The 27,621-nt window shown below is 37.7% G+C and overlaps 1 protein-coding gene across 2 annotated transcripts in view; it reads left to right on the top strand.

Annotated features, from left to right (window-relative positions):
- The window catches only part of SMURF2 (SMAD specific E3 ubiquitin protein ligase 2), a 119,331-nt gene extending 91,710 nt beyond the window's left edge, over positions 1-27,621 (top strand). Inside the window, exons 10-19 of one of the 2 annotated variants that reach the window (XM_033846450.2) lie at positions 3,536-3,694; positions 9,594-9,786; positions 10,838-10,941; positions 13,462-13,576; positions 15,362-15,540; positions 16,423-16,560; positions 20,014-20,134; positions 22,422-22,623; positions 23,881-23,956; positions 24,296-27,621. In XM_033846450.2, the coding sequence (XP_033702341.1) occupies positions 3,536-3,694; positions 9,594-9,786; positions 10,838-10,941; positions 13,462-13,576; positions 15,362-15,540; positions 16,423-16,560; positions 20,014-20,134; positions 22,422-22,623; positions 23,881-23,956; positions 24,296-24,395 (1,387 nt within the window). In that variant the 3' untranslated portion in view covers positions 24,396-27,621. The remainder of the gene's footprint in view (positions 1-3,535; positions 3,695-9,593; positions 9,787-10,837; positions 10,942-13,461; positions 13,577-15,361; positions 15,541-16,422; positions 16,561-20,013; positions 20,135-22,421; positions 22,624-23,880; positions 23,957-24,295) is intronic. The other variant, XM_033846451.2, reaches the window with a different exon arrangement.

The raw sequence follows: 27,621 nt of genomic DNA, 5'->3' as shown, positions 1-27,621 counted from the left end.
GAACAGATGGAGAGTGCCAAGTAGTCCAGTTGAAGCTGCAAAAAAAGGTTGAGTTCTAAGTGAAATTCTAAATCAACTTTATAAGCTATACATATACCTTTGTTGGATGAGGATATTTCATATATTAAGTGCAACATTCCTCTCTTCAAAAAAAAAAAAAGTCCTATGGAGGGTCAAGAGATCTTTTTCTGCCTAAAGTTTGTACTCAGAGCTCTACTTGTCTAGAATCATGTTTTTGAATTAAAAACAGTTGTGACTAGCTGATTTTGGATTGCTTTGATACTCTGTTTATTTATAAATAAAGCTATTATAATGAAAATGTTTTCCTTTTTTTCTTTTGGTCGCGCTTTGCGGCTTATGGGATCTTAGTTCCCTGACCAGGGATTGAACCTGGGCCCCGGCAGTGAAAGCACCGAGTCCTAACCACTGGACCGCCAGGGAATTCCCAAAATATTTTACTTTGTGATAGAGCTTAATCAGAATCTTTTGAGGGTGGCAGCCAAGGAAATGTGTTATCATTAATTATTGTATCAAGGTTGCCATTTCTGTGTCTTCATGATATAGCTGTTGATTTAAAAAAAAATAGTGGGGAGGAAATTTTTGTTTTATTAAATAAGCTCACTGAAAACAATCTAAGTGCCTCACTTTTAGAAATAAGAGTTTTGATATGTAAATTATGAAGTGTTTTGGGTTCTGTTTATCAGGTTGAAGGTCAGTAACGAACTTTTCTATAACATAATTTAAAATCATTGGAAGGAAATGTTTAGAAGAAAAATGATTTTTTAAAAAAACTGAATGATTTACAACAGTGTGAAAGCTGATCTTGAGCTGCCTTTTTTTTCCCAGTACGCGGGCCTCTCACTGCCGCAGCCTCTCCTGCTGCAGAGCACAGGCTCCGGACGTGCAGGCTCAGTGGCCATGGCTTATGGGCCCAGCCGCTCCACGGCATGTGGGATCTTCCCGGACTGGGGCATGAACCCGGTCACCTGCATTGGCAGGCAGACTCTCAACCACTGCGCCACCAGGGAAGCCCTTGAGCTGCCTTTTGAAAGAGTGGTGTGTAAGCTGGAGTTGGAAGTTGAAACAGAGATTTTGGCACCACAGTGGGCAGTGTGTTCTTACTCCTAAGGAAACAATGTTGGTTTTTCATTAATGAATAAGGGGTTTCTATAAAGATTTAAGAATATTTCATATTGAGTATTGAATAATGACTTTATGAAATAACGCTTTGGATTATATTTTTTTTCTTTAGTCTCTATCCTCCGAATTGTTATCTTAAAATATATTTTGTTTTGGGGGATCCTTTAGTGAATATGTCTTTTGTATGGAGGATCTTTTATCAAAGCAGACTATAAATATTTAGATTCTATTAAGATATCATTACTGTTCAATCAAAGACATTTATAAAATAGTGTCACTCAGACACTTTAAAACTAACTTTATGTAAAGATATCCAGTAAACTTAGATTTATCTGAGAAGCACCATTTTAGAATGTTTTGTATTTCTCTTTAAAATAATGATTAATGCTTTGTTATTCATTGTATTGCATACTGACTATGTAGTCTTAAAATACAGATCTGTATTACTTTTTATGGCTGTATAACATACCATTTTCCTTTAGTCATTTCCCAGTTCCACATAAAGAGTGTTTCCAGTTTTCTGCTTCTCCTCAATTCTTTAGAGCCCTCCCATGTATGACTATAAATTTATAAAATTCTAAATAAAATGATATAAAGTGAAATTCTGCATTACATCAAAAACATTATTCATTCTTTGATTATAAAGAATGATAATTGTTTTTCATTTCTAAAAGTTCCATTTAGAAAAAAATCTATCTGTTCATTCTTAATAATTTCTCAGTGATAGTTTGTAATTGTTCCCTTTTATTATTTGTTTTAAACATTGCATATCATAGCTATTCTTTTTGATCTCTGACAGTACTTGGGGATCTAATTCCGTGGTTTTGTTTCTACTGACTCAGTAATCATGAATTCCTTTCTGAAGTGTTTGGTGATCTTTGATTGTGAGTTTGATTTTAATTGGTTGGAGTTCTGTGGACCTAAAGTGAGAATTTAGGAATTTTTTCTGGAATCACTTCATCTTCCCATTGAGTTCTCCATGGGGAAGTTCCAGATTTCCTTTTCCAACCTTGCTGCTGACCTGAGGCTGAGTTTCCCAATTAACCACTACCCTCTGGCAGCCCCCCACTCTGCCTGTCTGCCACTCAGGTACCAGCTCCAGTTTAATTCACTTAAACAAAATTTGAGGAGGACTCTTGGAACTTTTTCCCTTGCCTCTTTTGAGACTAGCAGTGTCTCAGAATAGTGTGTTCTTTCCAATCTTTAGTTCTGTAGCAGAAGAATCTCTGGGGCACCTATAAGCACAAGTTAAAAATCATTGTTCCAACAAATCTCTGGGTGCCCATCATTACGTTTTCACTATGACCAAGAAGAGGTTATTTCAGGAAAACTTTTTTTCTAGTTTAACTTTGAAAACATAATTTTGATGAGATTTGTCATTGTAATTATTGGTTACAGTTTAAATTTATATTAGACATGCTGCTTTTTTTTCATTCTTTAAGGTTCTATAAATCTTTGTCATATATAATAGTATATATATATATTTTGTGTGGTACGCGGGCCTCTCACTGTTGTGGCTTCTCCCATTGCGGAGCACAGGCTCTGGACGCGCAGGCCCAGCGGCCATGGCCCACGGGCCCAGCCACTCTGCAGCATGTGGGATCCTCCTGGACCGGAGCATGAACCCGTGTCCCCTGCATCCTGCATCGGCAGGTGGACTCTCAACCACTGCGCCACCAGGGGAGCCCTTATAGTAGTATTTTAAGAATGCATGATATAGTAACAGTGGTCTTTGCCCCAAAAAGCAAAAAGTCTTTTTGCTTTTTTTATTGTAGCAGTAAACCTTAGAACATTCTTCCTAAGGTGTCTTAAACAGGTTCTTCATTCACTAGCTTTATATCTTTCAGAATTCAAAATGGAGTAGTTATCCTTTAAAATATATACTGTGGTTATTTTCAGGATCACAATTTCAATAACATTTCCAGTTTTGCTTTGCTGAAGAGCTTAAAATTAATCATGGAATGAACATTTACACAGATTTTATGGTGTAGTAAAGAAAGAAATAATTGAAGGGAAATTTTAGAAAACATTTAATTCCTTATATCACTGACATTTGGAAAACAATATTTTGTCAGACAAGTATTGAAGTACAGTTTATGTTGGCAAATGTTGTGATTGCTTTTATATTAATTTAAAACCTGAATTACATTAAAGCCCAGGAATGAACTCACTAAAAATGTAGGCTGTGTGATAAGTTTCTGAGCCATCTATGGATTGGGTTTTGAATATGCAACTTTGTTAAACCATTGGGAATTAAAGATTCCAGCTGAACGTCTCAAGTTTCTGAAACAATACATTTTCTCAGACTTCATGGAATTGTTCTGTGTCATTTACACTTGCTTGGCTCAGCAGGCCCAGCAGTGAGGTATTTTTTATTTTATATTTGTTTTTGCAGGGATCTTAGCAACATCAATTGTGAAGAGCTTGGTCCATTGCCTCCTGGATGGGAGATCCGGAATACAGCAACAGGCAGAGTTTATTTCGTTGACCATAACAACAGAACAACACAGTTTACAGATCCTCGGCTCTCTGCTAACTTGCATTTAGTTTTAAAGTAAGTTTTTGAAACAATACATGTTCAAATGCGAGTCTGAACAAGAGAAGACTGATAGATGCTTTTTGTAATAAATGTGATAGAATGTCTGCTCTCTTCAATTATAAATCACTTGTTGAACATAATTTTATATAAGAATATGACAAATTTTACTCTCATGTTTGGGTATTTTAATCCCACTGTGCTTAAGTAGGAACCTGTCCTGAAATGTTAGGAAAAGGGTGTGTATCAGAGGTGCACCGTAGCACACCTGCAGAGACAGGCTACTTTATGGAGTGGATGGATTTTTTTCCTTGAGTGCATCAGAAATAGCTCTAGGATAGCTGAATCTATCCCAGAGGATTTTCTGATGTGTCAGTTTTGTGCTTCAGCTTTAAGGCTTCTTTCCCATTTGCAGGACTTAGACAGTCATTCTTACAAGTCTTTGTGAATGGGCTTGATGTACCCTGGGTTTTTTTCTAATTATTAAAATACAGTTGATTTACAATACTGTGTCAGTTTCAGGTATATAGCAAAGTGATTCAGTTTGCTGTATACATATGTAATATGTATATATTTCAGATTATTTTACATTTTAGTTTATTACAAGATATTGAATATAGTTCCCTGTGTTCTATAGTAAATCCTTGTTACTTATCTATTTTATGTATAGTAGTTTGTATCTGTTAATCCCATACTACTAATTTATCCCTCCCCACCCTCCCTTTCCCCTTTGGTAACCATAACTTTGTTTCCTACGTGTGTTTCTGTTTTGTATATAGATTCATTTGTATTATATTTTAGATTCCACATATAAGTGATATCATATAATATTTGTCTTTCTCTCTCTGGCTTACTACACTTAGTATGATAATCTCTAGGTCCATCCATGTTGCTGCAAATGGCAATATTTCATTCTGTTTTTATGGCTGAGTGATAGAGTGTGTGTGTGTGTGTGTGTGTGTGTGTGTACTTGGGTTGCTTCCATGTCTTAGCTGTTATAAATAGTGCTGCTATGAACATTGGGGTGCATGTATCTTTTCAAATTAGAGTTTTCATATTTTCCAGATATATGCCCAGGAGTGGGATTGCTAGATCATATGATAGCTCCATTTTTAGTTTTTTCAGGACCCTCCATACTGTTTTCCATAGTGGCTACACCAATTTACATTCCCTCGAACAGTGTAGGAGGGTTCCCTTTTCTTCACACTCTCTCCAGCATTTATTAATGTAGACTTTTTGATGAACTGTGGGTTTTAAAAAAAAAGTCAGCTTTATTAAAATTTAATTGACACAATAAATTGTACATATTTACAGTGTACAGTTTAAGTTTTGACATATTATATAACTGTGAAACCATCACCATAATGGAGATAGTGAACATATCCATCACCCCGAAAGTCTCCTCCTGCCTCTTTGTAGCCTGTTGGTAGTCCCTCCTCCCATCCCTTCCCTAGTTTCCTAAGGCTGCCGTAACAAAATATCACACACTAGGTGGTTTTTAACAATAGAAATTTATTCTTTTACAGTTCTGGAGGCTAGAATTCAGAATCAAGTTGTCAGAAGGGTTGGTTCCTTCCGGTGGCTCTGACGGAAAATCTGTTCCATGCCTCTCTCCTAGCTTCTGGTGGTTGCCAGAAACTTTACTGTTCCTTGACTTGTGGACACATTATTCCAGTCTTTACCTTTGTCTTCACGTGGCCTTCTATGATCTATTTTATCCACAAAACTTCTGCCACCAAGTGTGTGGGTTTTTTCCTCAAATATTCCAATTGTCCACGTCTGCAGACGCCATCGAGGTGTACAGCGCCGGAATTCAGTCTAATACCACCTCCAGTTAGTATCAGGCCTCACAGGTTAAGGGCTCAGTCTCACAAGACTGTTCTCACTTCTGATGCCATTTATAAGTCCCAGGCCTCCTGTATTTCTTGCCAACTGGCTATAAATCGAGTTCTCATGACTTTCTCCTTGGGTTCAATAATTTTCTAGAATGGCTCACAGAACTCAGGGAAATTATTTCTTTACTATTACCAGTTTATTATAAAGGATGCAACTCAGGAACAGCCACATGGAAGAGAGGCACAAGGCAAGGTATGAGGCAGGGGCTGCATAGTGCGTCCACGCCCTCTCCAGGCGCTTCATCCTCCGAGCACCCTCAGTGTGCTCACCATCCAGAAGCTTTCTGAACACTTGTTTAGGCATTTTTATGGAGTTGTTATCACACAGGAGTGATCGATTATTAACTCAATCTCCAGTTCCTCTCCCCTTCCCCAGAGGCTAGGGGGATGTGCCTGAAAGTTCTAGGCTTCTAATCAAGCTTTGGTCCTTCTGGCGACCAGCCCCCATCCTGAAATTATATAGGGGCCTAGCAAGTCACCTCACTGAAACAAAAAATGCTCCGATACCCAGGAAATTCAAAGGGATTCAGGAGCTTCTGTATCTTGTACTGGGGACAAAGACCAAATATTAGAACAGAATACACTCCTGTCACCTGTGTCACTCAGGAAATTTCAAGCATTTTAGGAGTTCTGTGTCAAGAACTGGGGACAGAGACCAAAGTATATTTCTTATTATGCCACACTTTCTTTCCTGTATGTCTGGGTCGAAATTTACCTCTTCTTATAAGGATACCAATTTATTGGATTTAGGGCCACCCTAATCCAGTGTGACCTCATTTAACTTGATTACATCTGCAAAGACCCTATTTCCAAATAAGGTCACATCCACAGGTGCCAAGGCTTAGGACTTCAACATATTTTTTTGGACACAGTTCAATCCACACCCCATCTTCAGCCAACCATGATTTGCTTTTTCTGTCACTATACATTTGCAGTTTTTAGAGTTTCAGGTGAGTGGATTCATACAGCATGTACTCTTTGCTTGGTTTCTTTTACCCAGCCTAATTATTTGAGATTCATCTCTGTTGTTGTATGTATAGTTCATTTCTTTTCCTTGCTGGGTGGTATTCCATTGTATGGATAGACCTCAATTTATTTGTTTACCTGTTGATGAACATTTGGATTGTTTCAGTTTGGGCCATGACTAAACTGTTACGAACATTCGAGTGGGTTTTTTTATTTTTGGCCACACTGTGTGGCATGTGGGATCTTAGTTCCCTGACCAGGGATCGAACCCACGCCCCCTGCATTGGAAGTGCGGAGTCTTATCCACTGGATCGCCAGGGAAGTCCCGGAACATTTATGTTTAAGTCTTTGTGTGGACATATGCTCTCACTTCTCTTTGATAAATAAATACCCAGGCTGCACAATATGATAGATTTATGTTTAACTTTTTAAACTGCCAGATTTCTTTTTGAAGTGATTGTACCATTTGACTTTCCCACTAGAAGTGTATGAGAGTTGTAGTTGCTCTTGCTAACACTTGGTATGGTTAATCTTAATTTTGGACATTCTAATAGATGTGTAGTGTTATCTCATTGTTTTTTGGGGTGGGGCGGTCTGTGTTGGGTCTTCGTTGACAGGCTTTCTCTGGTTGCGGCGAACAGGGGCTACTCTTCGTTGTGGTGCGTGGGCTTCATTGCGGTGGCTTCTCTTGTTGCGGAGCATGGGCTCTAGGCACGTGGGCTTCAGTAGTTGCGGCACGTGGGCCCTAGGGCGTGTGGGCTTCAGTAGTTGATGCACGCGGGCTCAGTAGCTGTGGCTCGCGGGCTCTAGAGTGCAGGCTCAGTAGCTGTGGTGCACGGGCTTAGTTGCTCCGCGGCATGTGGGATCTTCCCAGACCAGGGATCGAACCTGTGTCCCCTGCATTGGCAGGTGGATTCTTAACCACTGCGCCACCAAGGAAGTCCCTCATTATAGTTTCAATTTACATTTCTCTAATGACTAATGATGTTGAGCATCTTTTCATGTGCTTATTTCCATCTGTATATCTTCGGTGAAATTTTTTGCCTCCTTTTTTAAAAAAACTGAGTTTGTTTTTTTTGACTTTCGAGTTTTGAGAATTCTTTAGATATTTGAAATACAAGTTTTATGTCAGCTGTATGCTTTAGGAAGATTTTCTCCTAGACCATGATTTGTCTTTTCATTTTCTTAACAGTGTCTTTTGAAGAGCATAAGGTTTCTTTGAAATTTCAATGAAGTTCATTTTATCCATTTGTTCTTTTATGAATTGTGCTTTGGGAATCATATTTAAGAAATTTTTGCGTAACATGAGTCATAAAACTTTACTAGTGTTTCAGAAGTTTTATGGCTTTAGGTTTTACATTGAAGTCTCTCATCTACTTTGAATTAAAGTTTTGTATCTTTAAGTTGGTATACCCAAGTTTTTTTTTGTTTTTGGATAGGATTAATACAGTTGTTTAGAGACTATTTTTAATACATTCTGTTTTGATTTATATATGTGTGTATTAAAAAACACCTTTATTACAATGTTTTATGAGAGTAGTAAATGGCGATTTGTAATTTTCATCAAAGCTGCATTTTCTCTGGATAGTTACACGTTCTAGGATAAAATTTGGCCTGGTACATAAAAGAGTCACTGTATGTAAAGTAAGTTTGGGTGATTTGTTAGAGAACTGAAAGTTATTTTTGTTTATTTTCTCATAGCTACCATTGCCCTTTATCTTTAGGTTAGGAGATTGTACTCTTGTGTCTGTTGTGTGTAAAATTAAATTCCAGGGACTTCCCTGGTGGCGCACTGGTTGAGGGTCCACCTGCCAATTCAGGGGACACAGGTTCGAGCCCTGGTCCTGGAGGACCCCACATGCCACGGAGTAACTAAGCCCGTGCGCCACAACTACTGAGCCTGCGCGCCTAAAGCCTGTGCTCCGCAACAAGAGAAGCCACCGCAATGAGAAGCCTGCGTGCGGCGGTGAGAAGTCCCTGCTCGCCACAACTAGAGAAAGCCTTGCGCACAGCAACGGAGACCCAAAGCAGCCAAAAAAAAAGAAAATTAAATTCCAACAGAGTCACTCAGTGTTTGCATAGATATCAATAGTGAATTATCTGACTTTTTACTTCCTGACGGTTTATTGGAATTAACTAGTTCATTATATCATAAGATTCTTTTAAAAAATTCTTAGATGCAACTTATATTATTTTTGCCAGGAGAATAAAAATAACTCTAGGCAATGTGCCTTTAAAAATTATTATTATATTTCTGCTGTACTTGGGAGATTATTTTAGTGTATTTGTGGTAAACCATATATGTGCAGTTAGAAGTCACTTTAGCACAACAGACAATGTGATTGTACTGAATGCCACTGACTATAATACTTAAAAATGGTTAAAATGGTAAATTTTATGCTACGTATATTTTACCACAATAAAAAGACAAGTAGGGACTTCCCTGGTGGTCCAGTGGTTAAGAATCCACACTTCCATTGTACGGGGCACGGCTTCGATCCCTGGTTGGGGAACTAAGATCCCGCATGCCGTGCAGCGTGGCCAAAAGAAAAGAAAGAAAAGTAGGCACTTTATAAAGCGTTTAGACTTGTTTGTGAAGTGCTCATTTCTCTGTGCCAGTAACTTGCTGTGACCTCCCACATTCTTGTGGTCTAGACTGTAGCGTGCATAGGAGAAGGGGTCCCTGCCAAGCTGCCAGTTCAAACTGTCTCTTCCAGAGAGACAGACTCTAGATAACAGGCACAGGGTTTGGCCTATGCCTGAATTTTAAAGGGAGAGATGGTAAACTACGCAGAAGAAAATGGAAACAGTATTTGGGAAAGTTGTTCTCAGCAGTTGTATAAAAGTTTTTTGAATAAAACTCTGTTATCCACTTCCGTAAGTTCCAAGAAATAAACTTTGGGGCTAGTTTATTATTGTCAAAAATGTCAAGCTAAGAATATAATAAGGCCTAGAAATGCTATAGGTAGACTTGGTTTAGCGTAGGATGCTATTTTAAATGTGTAATTGCAATCTCTCTTGTTTAAAATACTTCAATAATATTTGTTTACTTTTAGTCGGCAGAACCAATTGAAAGACCAGCAACAGCAGGTGGTATCATTGTGCCCTGATGACACAGAGTGTCTGACAGTCCCACGGTACAAACGAGACCTGGTTCAGAAACTAAAAATTTTGCGGCAAGAACTTTCCCAGCAACAGCCTCAGGCTGGCCATTGCCGCATTGAGGTTTCCAGGGAAGAGATTTTTGAGGTAAACTTGCAAGTCTTGTTTTAAAGTAGAGAAAAATTAATTCAGTGATGTACTCTGTTTTCCAAGTATATTTTGGGGGACTCATATCTCTTTAGAATGGGAGAATTTTCATTAATGTTTTTTTTACTTGTGGGAATAAAGGCAATAATATTGGAGAGATTTAATACATAAGATAAACATTTAAATGTGATGAAGTGTGAGATGTTCTGATTGGGGGCAGCTTGGTCCTTGGAGTTGCAGATACTTATTTGTTAATGAATTTTAAAAGACCACAGATATTATCCATCCCTTATTTTCTAATTCTTCCAAGAGGTTAGGGACTCTTAAATCAAAAAATCATTACTGTTGGACTACTTCCTTAATTTATTGAAAATCTTCCTTTCTAGTATATCCTTTTATATTTGGATTTATAGCTTTAATAGCAACTTCAAAGTTCTTACATAATAAATGGCAGAGGTCCAGGGCAGGGGTTTCCCTCTTATTAGAGTGTTCTGGGGCAAAAGATGTTTGGGAACTTTATAATCCTTCTCCCAAAGGATGAACTTTTTTCTCCCAGGACCATGCTGACCTTGTTTGTAGTCAGTCATTTGTATTTTTAAAATAATAGAAAGTTGTCTGTTTAGTGAAGATCACATTAATGATGTTTTTATGTTCTTTGAAACTTTCTTTTTCTTACCTTTACTTTCTACTGGTGTCTGTGACAACTAGCTAAAAAAAAAGTGGTAATTCTATCAGATTCTGTTTTTTAATGTGAGTGGAATCATTGCTATCTATGGTTCATAGGACTTAAATATGGAGCTTTGCATTTAGTAGGCTTTTAATATAATATTTATCAAAGGAATTGGTTTCAGTAGTACAGTATTAAGCTATATCCATTTTGTTGTCAGAAGTTCCATGAGGTTTCAAACCCTTGGAGCTTATCCATTGATTTGATTGTTGAACAAATTCTACCTTATTTAAATAAACATGTTTTGTAGGTGGAATGGAGGGAGAGTTTAAGTAACAGGTTAAAAGCACCTAGTAATAATAGTATATTAAACATTTATTTTAGGAATCATATCGACAAGTCATGAAAATGAGACCGAAAGATCTCTGGAAGCGATTAATGATAAAATTTCGTGGAGAAGAAGGGCTTGACTACGGAGGGGTTGCCAGGTAAAGCCTTGATCATCAGTAAATGACATATGGATCCTTATATTTACAAATTTAAGATACTCCCTGTGGTGTGACTTTCTCATTGATATTTATTTTCTAGCATAATATTCCCTCATGTTTGCAACAGAGGGTACCCTAGTAGATATATTCATAATTAGGTTAGGATAGTACTGCTACCAGAAGAGTGTTTGTGAACTCCCGAATGGATCATGTAGTCCAGTGAGACTTTCTCTGAAAACTAGCTGCAACCCTATATGGACTGTTGGTAGGATCTGCAAGCCCAGTATTTTCTCCATTTCTCTCCTTCAGTACATGTTATTCCCTCTGCTTTACATTGTCAGTAACAGTCTCGAGATTTTAATGACGTATTCTAAACTGAATACTGTTTCCCTTTGCTTACACTGCCACGCTTTTTAACCTTGTTAAAGGAATGTTTGTGTCTGTAAGTATGTGTGTATATCATATGTGGTCCTTAGAATGTTTCAATACAGAAGCCAGAACGTTTCTCCTACATTCAAACATCAAGTATTTTTTTTTCCAGCTGTGAGAATTCACTTTATGTAAATGTAGCAGAAACGTTATAGCTTCTGTATTAAAACATTTTAAGGACCGTCATGATAATTCTGCTTCCCCTAATCTAAATCCAGCCTAAATTAAATTTGTGTTTCCACCAAGTCCCATAATCGTTATTTGGCATTACTTGTTTTCACCTGTAGACATACTTTCATTCTGTGACCTTTTTACCTGCAAATGAATAGTTTCTTTAGTTTGGATTTTTAGCATTTATCACTTGTACATCATACTTAAGGCTTGATAGTTTCTGTGGAATGCTTACGATTTACTCATAAGTAGATTTTGAATGCTTGTTGGGAAAACTTGTTAATTATCTGCTGATGGAATCTAAATGCTATAATTATATGTATAGGCCAAATAAGTAGTTAGTTTTTTGTTGTTTATTTCTTAACGTCACTACTTTCGGGGTTTGGGCGGACTAAATGGGATGTGGCAGTGAACTGCTTTTTCTGATCTTTATCCCATAGTAGAACCCAAAAGTAGAGTTTTGCTTTTATGCATGTTCTAAATACTTAGTAAAACAAAACAAAAGTTGGACTTCCTTTTAAAAAACACATACATGGGGCTTCCCTGGTGGAGCAGTGGTTGAGACTCTGCCTGCCGATGCAGGGGACACGGATTCGTGCCCCGGTCCGGGAGGATCCCACATGCCGCGGAGCAGCTGGGCCCGTGAGCCATGGCCGCTGAGCCTGCGCGTCGGAGCCTGTGCTTCACAAGGGGAGAGGCCACAACAGTGAGAGGCCCGCTTACCGCAAAAAAAAAAATAATAAAATAAAATAAAAAACACATACATGCATAAAAAACATACAGGACACATTAGGTGGGAAGGTTGCTTATGTGGAGACCTCACTTTTTCTTTTTAATCTCTACAGTTTTCAAGTACGGTGTTGGCCAAAAAGTTCGTTTGAACGAACTTTTTGGCCAACCCAATATTAAACGTAGTGATTTGATTTAGACTCTGTCAAATGATAGGACTTTGAAATATTTTCCTTTAACTACTTTAATAGTGTTTCACTGCATTTCCTAAAAATATATTATTCCATCTGTTTAATCCATAATATCAGAATATATCATTTATGTGCCTTTCCTAGCTGAGGAATGACAGGAGTTGAGACTAGAATGACATCTCCTTAAAGCCTAGACTAGTCATTTTATTTCAGTTTCACCAAGATGAATAACAAGTTGTCTTTCATACTTTGAAAAATATAAATGATTTAATAAGTTTAAGTTGATAGTACTGTTTATTATGAGGTTTTAAAAACACCGTTGTATGCTTGAAAGCAAGAAGTGGTATGGAACATACCCAGAAAATGCAGGTTTGCCCTTGTGTTCCCACCTATACCAAATGCCTTGCAGTTTCTCACCACTTACATTTTTATCATGGTGTATTTTAGGGTTTACACAAAAAAGATAATGAAGATGGATAATGAAATTTTCTTACTAAAACAATATCAACAATAAAACATACCCTTGTCCGAAAGTAAGAGTAAATTAATGTTATATATCTGTATAAACTAGTATAAATCTGCCATGATTGGAGAGGACCAGGGTGTTATAGATGGACCACATGGATGTTTTGAAATACCATATTCTTCCCTTTATTTTATACTTATTATGAATTACACATTTGTTTAGCAATTAAAAGTAACAGACCACTGGGCTGCAGCATCTAATGAGTAGTTGGTACTTCTGGATATTATCCTTAGATTCTCTGATGTTAAAATGTCATAAAATCACTCAAAATTGAGTGAGAAGTGACAAGAATTGAGTGAGAAAAACAAGAATTTTCATTTGCTTTTGGGGAATGGTAGACTTTTCTAATGTGATTTTATATAACTAGTTAGTGCTTTGTTTTATTAAAAACTTCTTGCTAACATGATTAATAGTGTATCTTAGTAAAGATGTATTCATTAACAAAAAATTCCTTTGGCATATCTTGTTTTTTAGGGAGTGGTTATATCTCTTGTCACATGAAATGTTGAATCCTTACTATGGCCTCTTCCAGTATTCAAGAGATGATATCTATACATTGCAGATCAATCCTGATTCTGCAGTTAATCCGGTATGATTGGTGGTTATAATGATGCAAATTAAGTTATGACCTACAATGTTTTTTAATCTTTAAATGTCAGTGTAGTTTATGACATAGGATTACTGTCTTTGTCCAAGTTACATCCTTGGACTCGGCAAGTCCTCTTTTAGAAAATGTTCTCAAGTAAGTGATCGTGGATATGTGCAACAGTTTGGGCACAGGGAGGTTTACTACATCACTGTTTATAGTAGCCCCAAGTGGAAACAACATTGCTGTCCATTAAGAGGGGGTTGATTAAATTATGTCATGAAGCAGAATGACATGGTTAAGAGCATAGACTCTGGAATTAGAAAGACATGAGTTCATATCCTTGTCCCATTACTAACTAGCTTTGTGACCTTCATTGACTTAAGCCTCAATTTTATCATTGCTAATAATAATAAATATAGTTTGGACCTGAGAGAGGGGTTGTGACAGTTAAATGAGACCCTGCACATTAAGTATTTAGCACAGTGCTATACATTATTAACCCTATTACATATTATTAAGCACTCAACAAGAGTTAGCAGCTGTTATTAATTTGTTGTTTTTATATTATTTCTGTTATCTTTCCATACAAGGTTATATTATACAGCCACTAAAATGATGTTGTGTGATAATAGTTAATAACATGTAAAGATGGTATTTGTAATATATTAAGTGAAAAGAAGATTACAGAATAATAGTATGAAGCAAATTTTGGTAAACATGTATATGTGTAAACATTGAAAGGCTCTACAATACTGGTAGTGGTTATCTCTGGGTGTTAGACTATGGGCATTTTTATTTTCTTGTCTATATTTTCTAAATATTTTGTAGTGAACAGGTATTGCTTTTTAAAAAGAAAAAAACTTTTTAAGATAAAAGGGAGGCTTAAAGATTAGCTTAAAGATTATTAAATAGAGAAGTAAAAGAAGTTGAAAATACAAACATCCAACTAATAAAACAGTATATCCTAAAAGACCAAATCTGTCTAAACATGGTAGGCATGTTAGATTCATTGCAGGGTATTCTTTATAAAGGGAAGATTTTTAGGTGAAGGTTCTGCTTGGAGAGCTCATTACTGCCACTGTAGTAATGATAGCTCACGTTTGTTGAGCATTTACCATATTCCAGGTCCAGTGCCTTGGGCTTCATCACCTCATTTTACTACTCACAGAGCCCCTTTTTAGATACTATTATTACCGTCATTTTTCCAGGTATGGAAAATTAGTTCCACAGGGGCTAAGTAATTTGCCCAAGTATACATAGCTAGTAGCTGGCAGAATCAGGACTCTAGTCCAAGTTAGACATGAAATCTGTCCCCTTGAATCTATGATGTTTTGAAGTTCAGTTTCTGGTTAGGTCAAAGGAAGAGGGAGGTATAGAATTGAAAGCTTTTTTCCCATGACAGAGCCAGGATTATAAGGGGCTTAGCAGGAGATGGGAGGAGAGGAAGAGAACAGGATCTGCAGGTGATTTAATGAAGCTTCAGAGGGACTGTAGTTTGGGCTTAATTTCTGAGGATAAACTTTACAGAATGACTACCCTTTGAGAGGGGCATTGGCTCTGCTGTAATATTTTATAGCAAAGTATAGTATCTATAGAGACTCTCCCTAATGATTGTTGAGCTTTGATAGGATAACCTATTCCATTTAAATAGTTATAAATTGGAGTATAAGTTGATACTTACTGTTTATTTAAAAAATTACCATTGCTTAAATATTTAATTTTTGTTTAAAAATTCCCTGGATAGTATCTACCTTGAGTATTTATATAAACTCTTCTCAATTTCAGGAACATTTATCATACTTCCACTTCGTTGGACGAATAATGGGAATGGCTGTGTTTCATGGACATTATATTGATGGTGGTTTCACATTGCCTTTTTATAAACAGTTGCTTGGGAAGTCCATTACCTTGGATGACATGGAGTTAGTTGATCCTGATCTTCATAACAGTTTAGTGTGGATACTGTATGTATTGAGTCTTGTTCGTTATATTTAGAATCCGAGCTTTTAAAAAAGATATATGTTTCAAAATAGATGTACTTTTTTTGAAATATAAAAAATGATTTTTAAAAGTACTTATACATAATGATTTCCTCAACACGATGCAAGTTGTTTCCATCCTGCATGTTAGAATAAGATATTCCTGCTTAAGTGGTGGCTGTTGAAAACATACTTTAAAAAGGGCATTTGTGGGGCTTCCCTGGTGGCGCAGTGGTTGAGAGTCTGCCTGCCAATGCAGGGGACACAGGTTCGTGCCCCGGTCTGGGAAGATCCCACATGCTGCAGAGTGGCTAGGCCCGTGAGCCATGGCCGCTGAGCCTGCGCGTCCGGAGCCTGTGCTCTGCAACGGGAGAGGCCACAACAGTGAGAGGCCCTCATACCCCAAAAAAACAAACAAAAAAAGGTATTTGTAAGAATCAGTTCTGTTTTTGGGGGTGTCATTCGTTTGTGAAGATACACTGGCCATGGTTATTTTTACCAAGTACACGAGTAGCTTTCTCAGTGGGGATACTCAGGTGTTTAGTCACTTGGGTTACCCAGACTCAAGTAGGGCTTCTTACCTGAAAGCCAAACATTACTGAGTTTTCCCTGTGTAAACCCCAGCTTTCCAGGGCTTTCTCATTACTCAGGAAGGAAAATGTTCCTGGTGTTTATGAAGGTTAAAGCTCTTTGACTTTTCTGCCCCCAAACTAGGAGGTATGGTGGCATAAGAACTAATAAAAGGAATCTAACCCTATGTTTGCATGTCATAAAACTACCTTAGTTTTGTCTCACCAATTAATACATCTACAATATCTGTATTTTAGATTTTCCAATGAAGTGTCTTTCCCTGTCTTCCCTTCCTAGTGAGAATGATATCACAGGTGTTTTGGACCATACCTTCTGCGTCGAACATAATGCCTATGGTGAAATTATTCAGCATGAACTTAAACCAAATGGCAAGAGTATCCCTGTTACTGAAGAAAATAAAAAAGAATATGTCAGGTAAACACTTCTGTGTTCTTAAGCCGGAGACTTGTTTTAATGTTCTAGAATGGCGGTACAGAAAAACATTTATGTGTTTAGGTAGTGTTACTTATTGCTACAAAATAGGCTTCTGCAGAATTTAGTGGCTTAGAAACAACCACCATTTTATTATTTCTCACAATCCCGTGGGTCAGAAATTTAGATCGAGGACAACAGGGACAGCACACTTCTCCTCCATGTGGTGTCAGCTGGGATGGAAATGTTAAGAAGGCCTCTTCACTCACATATCTGATGCCTCACCGAGGGTGGCTCGAATGGCTGTGGGCTAGCTGGAATGGACACTGGGTCTGGGGCTTAGTTCTCACTGTTGGCTGGGCTCTTTGGTTATCCCCGTGTGGTATCAGAGGCCCCTCATTCTCACCATGGCCTCTCTCTCTAGCACAATAGCCAGACTTCTTATGGCGTGGCTCGTTTCCCAGAGCACAAAAGCAGTTGTTGGATCTTTTTAAGGCCTAAGCCTGGAACTGGCCAACATCACCTCTGCTGTATTCTTTTGGTTAAAGCGAGTCACATGCCAGCCCAGGTTTGGTGTGGAGGAGAGGCTGTACAAAGGCACACATACCAGGAAACACGGTTCGTGGCGTCACGTGTAGCGTAGCTACCACAGCTAGCTGTACAGAAGCACTTTTGTGCTGTATCACTAGGACTTATCCTATTTATAAATAAGCACATTGTGGATTTATATAAGAAATATATATATATTTCTCATAAAAGAAATACAAGGAAATGTTCTTTAAGTTTTATGAAATTACCTGTTGATTGAGGAATTTAGAAGTGTTGAGTTAGAGCATTTGGTTCATGGTATCTAAAGTTCTTCTAAACATTAAACTATGATAATCAAATTTAGGAGTTTGAACTTCACCATATATACATAGAAACATTCATGCTATACATTTTTGTACAGAATATGTCCCCAGGTCTTATTGGCTAAAATTTTCTAGTTTATAGATGAGGCCTATCAGTCTCATAGATTGTGAATATTGGTACAGCTTTTTTGGAAAACAGTTTGATAACAGCTACCAAAATGAAAACACATATGCAGCTCCATTTTTAGGAATCTATTCTTTGGAAACACATATCTGATTAAAGAAATACGAATAAGGATGTTTAACTAAATACTACTTGTAAAAAAATTGAAAACTGCTAAAATGTTTTTAGAAAGAGAATGGATGATTAAATACATTAAACAATATTATGTGGATATTTAAAGAAAGATAGACTCTGCATAAGCTGTCATTTAAAAGGCAGGTCTTAGAAGGAACAAAGTCTGCATTGTTTTATACTCAGAAGATGTTCAGGAAGGCTGCTTACCAAATAAAATGTTTGCCCAGGGTGAGGGAGTAGAGGTGACGGGCCTGGAAGTAGAGAGGGAAAAGAGGATAAAAGAGTGGACTTTCAGATTTTACTCTGTCTCCACATTTAATGTTTTTTTTTTTTTAAGGCCGCACTGTGCGGCATGCGGGATCTTAGTTCCCTGACCAGGGATTGAACCCGTGTCCCCTGCAGTGGGAGCGCGGAGTCTTAACCACTGGACCACCAGGGAAGTCCCATTAATATTTGATTTTTTTAAATATAATTTTTTTCTTTTTTTTTTTTTTATAATTTTTCTTTTAATAACAAACATGTATTACATTTCTAATTAAAAAAAGAAGAATGAGGGACTTCCCCGGTGGTCCAGTGGTTGGGACTCTGCAGTTCCACTGCTGGGGGTGCAGGTTTGGGGTTCGATCCCTGGTCGGGGAACTAAGATCCCCCATGTTGTGTGACACAGCTAAAAAAATAAAAAATAAAAAAATAAAGAAGAATGAATGGGAATTTCCTGAATTTCAGTAGTGTCTCACTTCCAGGACCTAGTGTGGGCTGCTCACTTTCTAGGATTCAGTCACGTTTATAGCACACAGTAATTTTCCCTTACCAAATACATTTTTTTTTTTTTTTGCGGTACGCGGGCCCCTCACTGTTGTGGCCTCTCCCGTTGCAGAGCACAGGCTCCGGACGCACCGGCTCAGCGGCCATGGCTCACGGGCCCAGCTGCTCCGCGGCATGTGGGATCTTCCCGGACCGGGGCACGAACCTGTGACCCCTGCATCGGCAGGCGGACTCTCAACCACTGCGCCACCAGGGAAGCCCACCAAATACAGTTTTGAGGGACTTTCCTGGTGGTGCAGTGGTTAAGAATCCGCCTGCCAATGCAGGGGACATGGGTTCGAGCCCTGGTCCGGGAAGATCCCACATGCCACGGAGCAACTAAGCCCACGTGCCACAACTACTGAGCCTGCACTCTAGAACCCATGAGCCGCAACTACTGAGCCCGCATGCTGCAACTACTGAAGCCCATGTGCCTAGAGCCCGTGCTCCGCAGCAAGAGAAGCCACTGCAATGAGAAGCCTGCGCACTGCAATGAAGAGTAGCCCCTGCTCGCCATAGCTAGAGAAAGCCTGCGCACAACAAAGAAGACCCAACACAGCCAAAAATAAATAAATAAAGAGTTTACAAAAGTAGTTTTGAAATTTTTAAAATGACAAAGAAAACCTTTTTACAGGTGTGTAGTTTTGCTGTCCCCTTAAACAAACAAACAAAAAATGAGGTCCCCCAAAGGATATCATTAATATTAAGTAACTTATTTCTTAAAGTAGAGAACTATTTCTCCAAGTTTAGAAAAGGAAATACTGGCGAATTGGGAGTATGAGTAGTTCTGAGATTTGTGAGATGGAGAGGTTTTCCTGGGAAGATAGATTAAAATAAAAAACAATTCATGTATAAATTGTAAGTCCAAATCAAAGGCGTAAGTAGAGCTACACAAGAGATGTAGTTTAGTGTACATTTGTTGCTAAAATTACATCTTCCAGGGCTTTTAAAGCTTATAGGGAAAAATGAGTATTTAGTCAAAAAGTGCTTGCTATTGGCTTTTACTGTTTCTTCTCATTTTGGATATGGGGATTCTCTTTACCTCTTCTTCCCCCATATACAACCCACAAAATATAAAGAAAACACCCTACACATTCAGATTATATTTTCAAGTGAAACCAGAAAAATAGTCATTTTTGGTTGAATGGGTTTTTCTGGTTATCAGCGTGCATGCCAGAAAGACATTTCATTCTCATTTTAACTTCAGACTCATCTACTCTCTAGCCAACTTCCAGTTTAATAGGACTTTTTCTGATGTGAAGAGTTGCTGTATTGATGCTGCTTTTGTTGGTGGAAGGTTACCGCTTTTTAATTTATGGTGAACTGCCTCACAGCTCAGGATCCATCTATACCTTCAGTAACCTGAGATTCTTTTAGATTTTAGACTAAATTCTTAATGCTAGATGCTTGTAAAGTGCAACGTTGCTAAAGTACTAGAGATTCATAATAATTACCAAACCTGAATATATTTGATCATATGAAACCCCTGTCCGATGTTTCCAGACTCTATGTGAACTGGAGATTTTTACGAGGAATTGAGGCACAATTCCTGGCCCTGCAGAAAGGATTTAATGAAGTAATTCCACAGCATCTGCTGAAGACATTTGATGAGAAGGAGTTAGAGGTCAGTGTATTAATGTCATGACATCATCTAGTATAACAAAGAAAAGTTTGGGAATTTTCTGTTACTTAGTTTTAGAGGAAAGCTGTATTTCTGGTGCTTTTGAAGTTTTATGATGTGATGCTGTGAGAATTCTAATTCACAGGAAAAGTCTTTCCTGCTTTTGGAAAAGCCTTTCATGTTTTGGAAATTTTACAAGTAACCAGTCTCTCTTATATTGTGACTATTCTTAATTTATTTTTCCATATTTTCCATTCATGCGTTTAATAGATTTTGTGTCTTCTGTGTACGTTCTTCCAGTGTTGTTTTCTATTCCCTAGTTAAGTGGGTATTGATTTAGTTAAATAAAACTTTATTAATTGGTCTCCACCATATTGACATTTATTTGGAATAAAAGCCTAGGCTTAATTGGATTTACATTAAGCTTTGTAAGAAAGCAGTTGAGGGGCTTCCCTGGTGGCGCAGTGGTTGAGAGTCCGCCTGTCGATGCAGGGGGCGTGGGTTCGTGCCCCGGTTGGGGAAGATCCCACATGCCACGGAGCGGCTGGACCCATGAGCCATGGCCGCTGAGCCTGCACGGCCGGAGCCTGTGCTCCGCAACGGGAGAGGCCACAACAGTGAGAGGCCCGCGTACCGCAAAAAAAAAAAAAAAAAAAAAAGAAAAGAAAGCAGTTGATAGACAAAAACGTAGAGGAAATAATTGAAACACTTAGGTTAAACTCTGTCTCAACAACCTCAGTCTCCTTGGAAACATTCGTTACTAATAGTAACTATAATAAACAGTTACCATTTTTTATTCTAAAACTAGTCCTTAAAGCACCATAGGGTTGGTGTTATAATTAAGACCTTTAACAAATACATCTCAGTTTCTACTGAACTACTTTGAAAAAACAATGAGGTTTTATTCTACCTGAGGTTCCAAATTTAATTAGTGGCTAGGGATAGCATAAATATTTAAAGTCGATACATAATTTAAAACATGATTTTATTCATTAACTTCAGCATCCTTTCTAACTAAATCTGTTAACAGACCTGTTAGCAAACAAGTCTAAAAAGATTGGCTTGACTTACTACCATCCCCATTCCTTTTTTGATTGGACTATTCTGTAGTGAAATGACCAGAAGGAAGTAGTCAGAAGGAGGAAGAAAACATAGCAGGAATGGCAGTAAAGTTGAAATGCGATGCATTTTTATCTGTTCATACAATGAATAAGGAATTTGGCTTTAAAACTACCACTTCTCTAAAGAAAAGAATTAAGGGAGGTATCGTCTGTGGTCATGGGTGCTTCTGTAACCCTGCTCGGACACCTACTACCTGTTAGTGTGGCAGTGGCCAGTCATTTTTTCAGACGCTACAGAAGCTTTGTTGCAGGTTTTATTCAGTAACGTTAGGGTTTGTTATATACTTTGTACTGCTAATGAAGTTAGGCTTTTTACAAAAGTATATATAATTTATTTTAGTGTTAGACTAGGTTAATTATGAAATATAGGATTTGCAGGTTACATTATGTTTTACACTACACACTATCATAATTGAGTGTTATAAACACATCAGTAGGATGAGTCAGTCTTGGACCCTAGGAAGGTGAGTATTAATAATATCAAAGTGATTTTGATATACCTCGTCTATACTGAGCCTGCATCAGGATGCCAAGCAGAGCTCTATTATCAATGCATTCGTATATTTCATACTTCGGTCCAACTTTAAGCAGATTGTATCACTTATTCAACACAACTTCTTGAGTTCCTGTGCAGTGTTGGTTGCTTTCGCAGGATGTAACGAAACAGATGTTACTGCCATATTATAGCAGAGGAGACTGTGGCCAAGGGAAGTGAACTGAACTGCCCAGAATCCCAAAGCTAATAAGTGTTGAAACCCGAATAATAGATGCAAGTCTTAAGGACGGCACATATAAACTGTATTTACTCTGAGTCTAGTTTCTGTCCATTAAAAATTTTTTTAGAATTCTGTGAAGTTATGGAACTTTTCATCTTATGTCCATCACAGTGGTGGTTCTCAGATCCTGGGTAGGGAACCTGCAGTGACTAGGTACTCATGGAACTTTTTAAAAAATATGGATCCTAATTCACCCAGATTCACAGAATTAAAATCTCTGAGCATAGGACCTAGTGTATATATTTTGAAAAACTTTCCAGATGGTTCTCATGTCTACCCTCAATTAAGAACACCATATGAAAGCCAACTCTGCAAATCTAAAGTTCTATTTTAAGGAATTTTTGGCTTAGGTTGGGTTTCCATTGGCTCATTATTTGTGCAATATTTTAACAGCTCATTATTTGTGGACTTGGAAAGATAGATGTTAATGACTGGAAGGTAAACACCCGGTTAAAACACTGTACACCAGACAGCAATGTTGTCAAGTGGTTTTGGAAGGCTGTGGAGTTTTTTGATGAAGAACGACGAGCACGGTTACTTCAGTTTGTGACAGGCTCATCCCGAGTGCCTCTGCAGGGCTTCAAAGCTTTACAAGGTAAGAAAGCCAGAGGGACAGACGATGTGGCATCTAATAATTGGGGGCAGGGGGTCAATATTTGGTGTACATAGATGGTGTACAAACATGTGCTTACATACAGATTCTCTTTTCACTCTAGTTCTTATCTGTAACTCTGTCTTGATACCTTCTTCTCTTTCCTTTCCTTTGTTCCCTCCCAAGAGCACGTTCTGCTGGGTTCTCTGTGATTGTAGTGAGTGCCGCATGTTAGAGACCATATGTGTCGATGCTCTGCCTTTTCTTTTCTGGTCTCCTTGCTTTTAAATTCTGTTGCACATTCCTGTAGGGGAAGTCTGTCTGCTTCCATGTTCACATCTCAACCTGGCAAACATTTACCCACTTGGGATGCCTCTCCCCCCTACTTTTTTATTCTTTTAACAGAAAGAGGCAGCATGAGTCGTGGAAGTCATTTGTTTGGTCAGAGCACTTTAATTAATGCATGGCATCAGACCATTTTACAGCCATATTCCATTTTTAAGAATTGTTGTCCATGGAATAGCTGTTTAATTTTGGGAGGAGTTGGTGTATTGCTTATGATCGTGGTTGCCTCTCTGGGTGGCAGTTGCTTCCTTTACCTCTGAAGCTCTTTATTTTCACAACTGCTGCTACTGGTGATGACTGAGGGTGTACGAAGCAAGACTGGTACATAATTCAACAGTGTTGCCCACAGTCCATATATCAAAAATCCATTGGGAAAGCATACTTTAGTCATGCTTGCATTCCCTATTTGGAGAACTCATCATTATCAGACTACCCAGATGAATAAAGTGAAGTTGTATCTACAAACTTTTGTATGGGGTGCCTTATGTTACCTGAAATTTATTCTATAGACTGCTAATCTTTTGCTCTCAGTGAAGTTTGAGTTGTGAAACTTAAAGTTGCATTAGGTTGTCATCTTTTTGAATGTGTATATATGTATTGGATCTTGGATTTGCCCATTTACTTCTTTTTTGGGGACACTGATTTTCTGTAGAAGATAGAAGTTGGCAAAGGATTTCAGTCCTGAACTTTTTCTCAAATTGAAATGCTAGCAGATTAAGGAATCCAGCCTTATCCAAGGTCAATTCCGGCTTTTAAAACCCAGACTGTTTTCCTCTGCCCTTTGGCAGCTTATATGGACTCACTAGTACCCTCCTCTCCCTCGACCCTGTGGTTTACATACCAGTTTTATCCTGAGATTCTGGAGACTAATACGTGCACCCACAGTGGTCTGACCCTCATTTGCTTCCTTTGCAGGTGCTGCAGGCCCACGACTCTTTACCATACACCAGATTGATGCCTGCACTAACAACCTGCCAAAAGCCCACACTTGGTAAGTTATTTCTGTAGCTTTTTTCCCTCATTCCATGTATGTAGCTGTTAGTTCCAAACAGATTTGACATTTCGTTTGTTGTTCTTATTACTAAATGGACCCTTAAAAGAGTTGCTTATCATTCCTTTTAATGAATTAAGATTATCCAGAAATTGATAGGAAAACCTGAAAGCAATAATCTCTACTTGAGAGAAATATAACCTTTTTCTTGTCATTTTCTATGTGACACAAAGAGTAATGTGGCTGTATTAGGGTAAACGAATTAGCATACACTTGCTAGGTCAGTTCAGTTGACCTGTTTTGAATGAACTGTGTAAAATCTGATTTGCTTAATTACAGCTTCAATCGAATAGACATTCCGCCCTATGAAAGCTATGAAAAGTTATATGAAAAGCTGCTAACAGCCATTGAAGAAACATGTGGATTTGCTGTGGAATGACAACTTCAAGGATTTACCCAGGACTCTATTTATACCCTGACTGACAGCCTCCTTTCAGCAGTTTCAAGGAACGCTGACATACAGGAAAATGCACCCCCCTTTTTAAAAAAAATTTTAGGATACTGTGAGGGGAAAGGACAATTCTGAAATTCCTTTTCAAGGAAAAAAAGGTCTTTATGCTTTGCCATGAGGCCACATTCAGCTGCTATTTAAAATTAATATCTTGAACCTAAAGAATGCTGACTTTTCCTACATTTCCAGAGTTAGGCAGTATTCTACACTTAAAGACTACTACTATTTTTATAAAAGGTAATCTATTCAAATCGCTTCACAGATTTCAACTCTATCAAACATCAAGACAACTTCAGCAGTCGGTACAAGTCACATTTCATTTTGGTTGAATACATGATTTTGAACAGCTCCTGTACTTGCTCTTTGTAAAAAAAAAAAAAATAAAATTATTTTGAATTATTCTAACTTTGTAAACAATTGGCTATAAAAGAATCTTAAAAAAGTTAAGCCATTTACATGTTTAATTACATTTTTCTATAGCAAAGCATTATATTTTAAAAGCATTATATGTTTCAACCTAGCCTGAGTCTCTTTTTATATTTTTCAAGCATGAATTCCATGGAATACAGCTGTATAATTTTGGTTGTCAAATTCTTAATGCAACCATTTAGTCTGAACTTAGTAGCTTATTTGCTACAATAAGATGCATTCAGGGGCTCCCTGTTTTTAAGAGACTTTAAAAAAATCTTAATTTTTTATCTTGAATGAATATGATCGGGTATTTTGCATTTACTTTGCATCTTAAATGGAAATACTGCATTTTTATAGCTACTCAGATCATGTGGATGGGATCGGATTTTCATTCTTTTATTGGGTCAGCTTATCTTTGATATATATATATACTATTTCTGTAAACCAAAGTCTCCTGTGACAAGTGCACCTAACTTATATTACGTTTTAATTATGGTAAGTTTCTATCAAGTAAACCATCCTGAATCTCTGTTTAGCTGCTCATATTTTAATCAGATAAAATTACGAAAAGGAAAAATTTTGCTCTAAAGATTATTTAGCAAGCTTAGAAAACCCTGCTTTTACCTAAAATGAAGTGGGGTGGTGGGGCAGGGATGTGATTACTAACAAGCGATTCTGACTCTATCGCAGACAGTACTTTTCGTCTGAAGAGTGATTCTGGAGGTAAGGGAATCCCAGTTCACTTGGTGTTGAAGATCAGCATTTGATTTTGAAATATCCATATTTAGCTTTCAAGGTGTGTGGCATGTTGCATGACCCAGAAGGCAACCACAGTTCTGGAGTGAGAGATTGGAAAAATCTGAAATCATGGGTGGATTTTTAAATTCAAATATCAGAAATCTGCACTATTTTTTTTTTTTTTACATTGTTGTGAAATCAAGAATAGCAATTTTGATGAGATAGCTTTGTTTAAATTTTGCAGCTTAATTATCAAGTGAATAAGCCCCTTGTGTTCTTTCGTTTGATGGATTGGTTTTCAGTCTGTGTTCTTGGAGCCAAGGGGCTCCTCAGAGGTGCCTCAGAAGTAATGGTTAAGAGAGGAGGGACAAAGAGAGAGGGAGAAGAAACATAGCTGGTACTTGAGCAGGGGCCTCCAACTCCCCACCCCTCTTTACCCAGAGCAGCTCCGGAGTTTTCTCTTTTATATACATTGGAATTCCACGTAAGCTTTCATGGGGGCTAGGAGGGGTGGGGGGATGGGTAGAATAAAAGAGGTGGAAAATTTGCTGCTTAAAAAAAGTTGAGAACTACTCCTGTCGTTTCTAAGTATTTAAATTTATTTCATTCAGCCAAATTTGACAGCCATACAAGCTGGTTACAGTCATAACTGTGTAGTGGCGATGTGCTTATGCTGACCTTTTTCTTCCCACTGTGTTTTCCTACTGCATTCTTAGTAGTACCGAAGAACATCTTAAAACATACTGTTTGATCATCAGTAGTTTTCAGCTTTCACGATAGTACGTTATTGGTTGCAGGTCCATCTCTCTCATATATGAAAGCACTAGCGCAGTGTAACTGTGCCTGTTATAATCTTTCAGTAATAGTAAGTACATGATGAACACTTTAGAGAAATCATAACTGACGGATGCAGTACTAATGAAATGCTACTCTCATACTAATGTACAATACAGAGCAGGCAAATACCATCGCTTTTTGAGTGCCTTCTTAATTTTATAATAATGACTTAATAGAGCTTTAAAAGAAATAAATTACCCTCCCTTACAGTCTGTGGTATCACCAACATAATTTATAAGAACAGGATGATTTAGATTTCATTTTCAAAGTTATGTTACCTGATCACTTCCAAATAGGTGCTAAGCAAACAAAACGTGCCAATGTATCATTGAACCTTGGACTTGCACCTCATGTGTAATGTGAATATTTATTTCCACATGTCCCTCTCAGCTGGGTTTTTTCTAATCCTTCCTCTAGTTTTATTTCAGATTTGTGATATCATGTTTCCATACATTGCCTTTCTATCATGAATACTTATGAACAATGGTTACTTTGTAGAGCTCATATGCAATACAGAGGTGAGTTTTGTTTCTGAGGGTCTTACTTCTTTGGTGTAAAGAGTTTTTAAATAGTGCTGTGTATAGTGTACATTTTGTTTTGCACATAGTTTGTTGCCCTGAATGGGTTTTGTTTTTACCAAGTCTTTTATTTTTTCCTTGTAATTACACTCCAGAGCACAAGTTTCCTTTCTTTTAAATACAAGGTAATTCGCTTTATTTTACAACACTAAGTCTGCTTGAACTTCTGGTGCATCGAGCTGATTGCATTGATGGGAGTTAAGAGATTGTTCCAGACATCTTTACAGTTTGATAGAGCAGCTCCTTCTGCTGTCTTTAGCCTGCAGCACAGTCAATGGGTGCCATTTGTAGTATTTAATGTACTTACATTAGGATGATGATTGTACCAAATGCTGAGTTGTTTTGTTTCTAGATGTAATTAGTTCACTTAATGTAATATTCTTCCTTCTCTCAAACTGACTTTAAAAACAAAGTTTTATCATTTTCATTGTATTTATTACAGAGTGTTTTAGCTTTGATATTCTTTGTATTTTCACTCAGTTGTTACATGAGCTTTATCAATAACATCTGTATAAATGGTTTTTAAGAATTAACTATGTATGTGCCCATGCCGAAGTTGAGCAATAAAATGAATGCTGTTTGCACTGTCA

Source organism: Tursiops truncatus, chromosome 20 (assembly GCF_011762595.2).
Source record: "Tursiops truncatus isolate mTurTru1 chromosome 20, mTurTru1.mat.Y, whole genome shotgun sequence".
In the NCBI taxonomy this organism is placed as follows: Eukaryota; Metazoa; Chordata; class Mammalia; order Artiodactyla; family Delphinidae; genus Tursiops; species Tursiops truncatus.
This window is presented reverse-complemented; position numbering and strand designations above follow the sequence as displayed.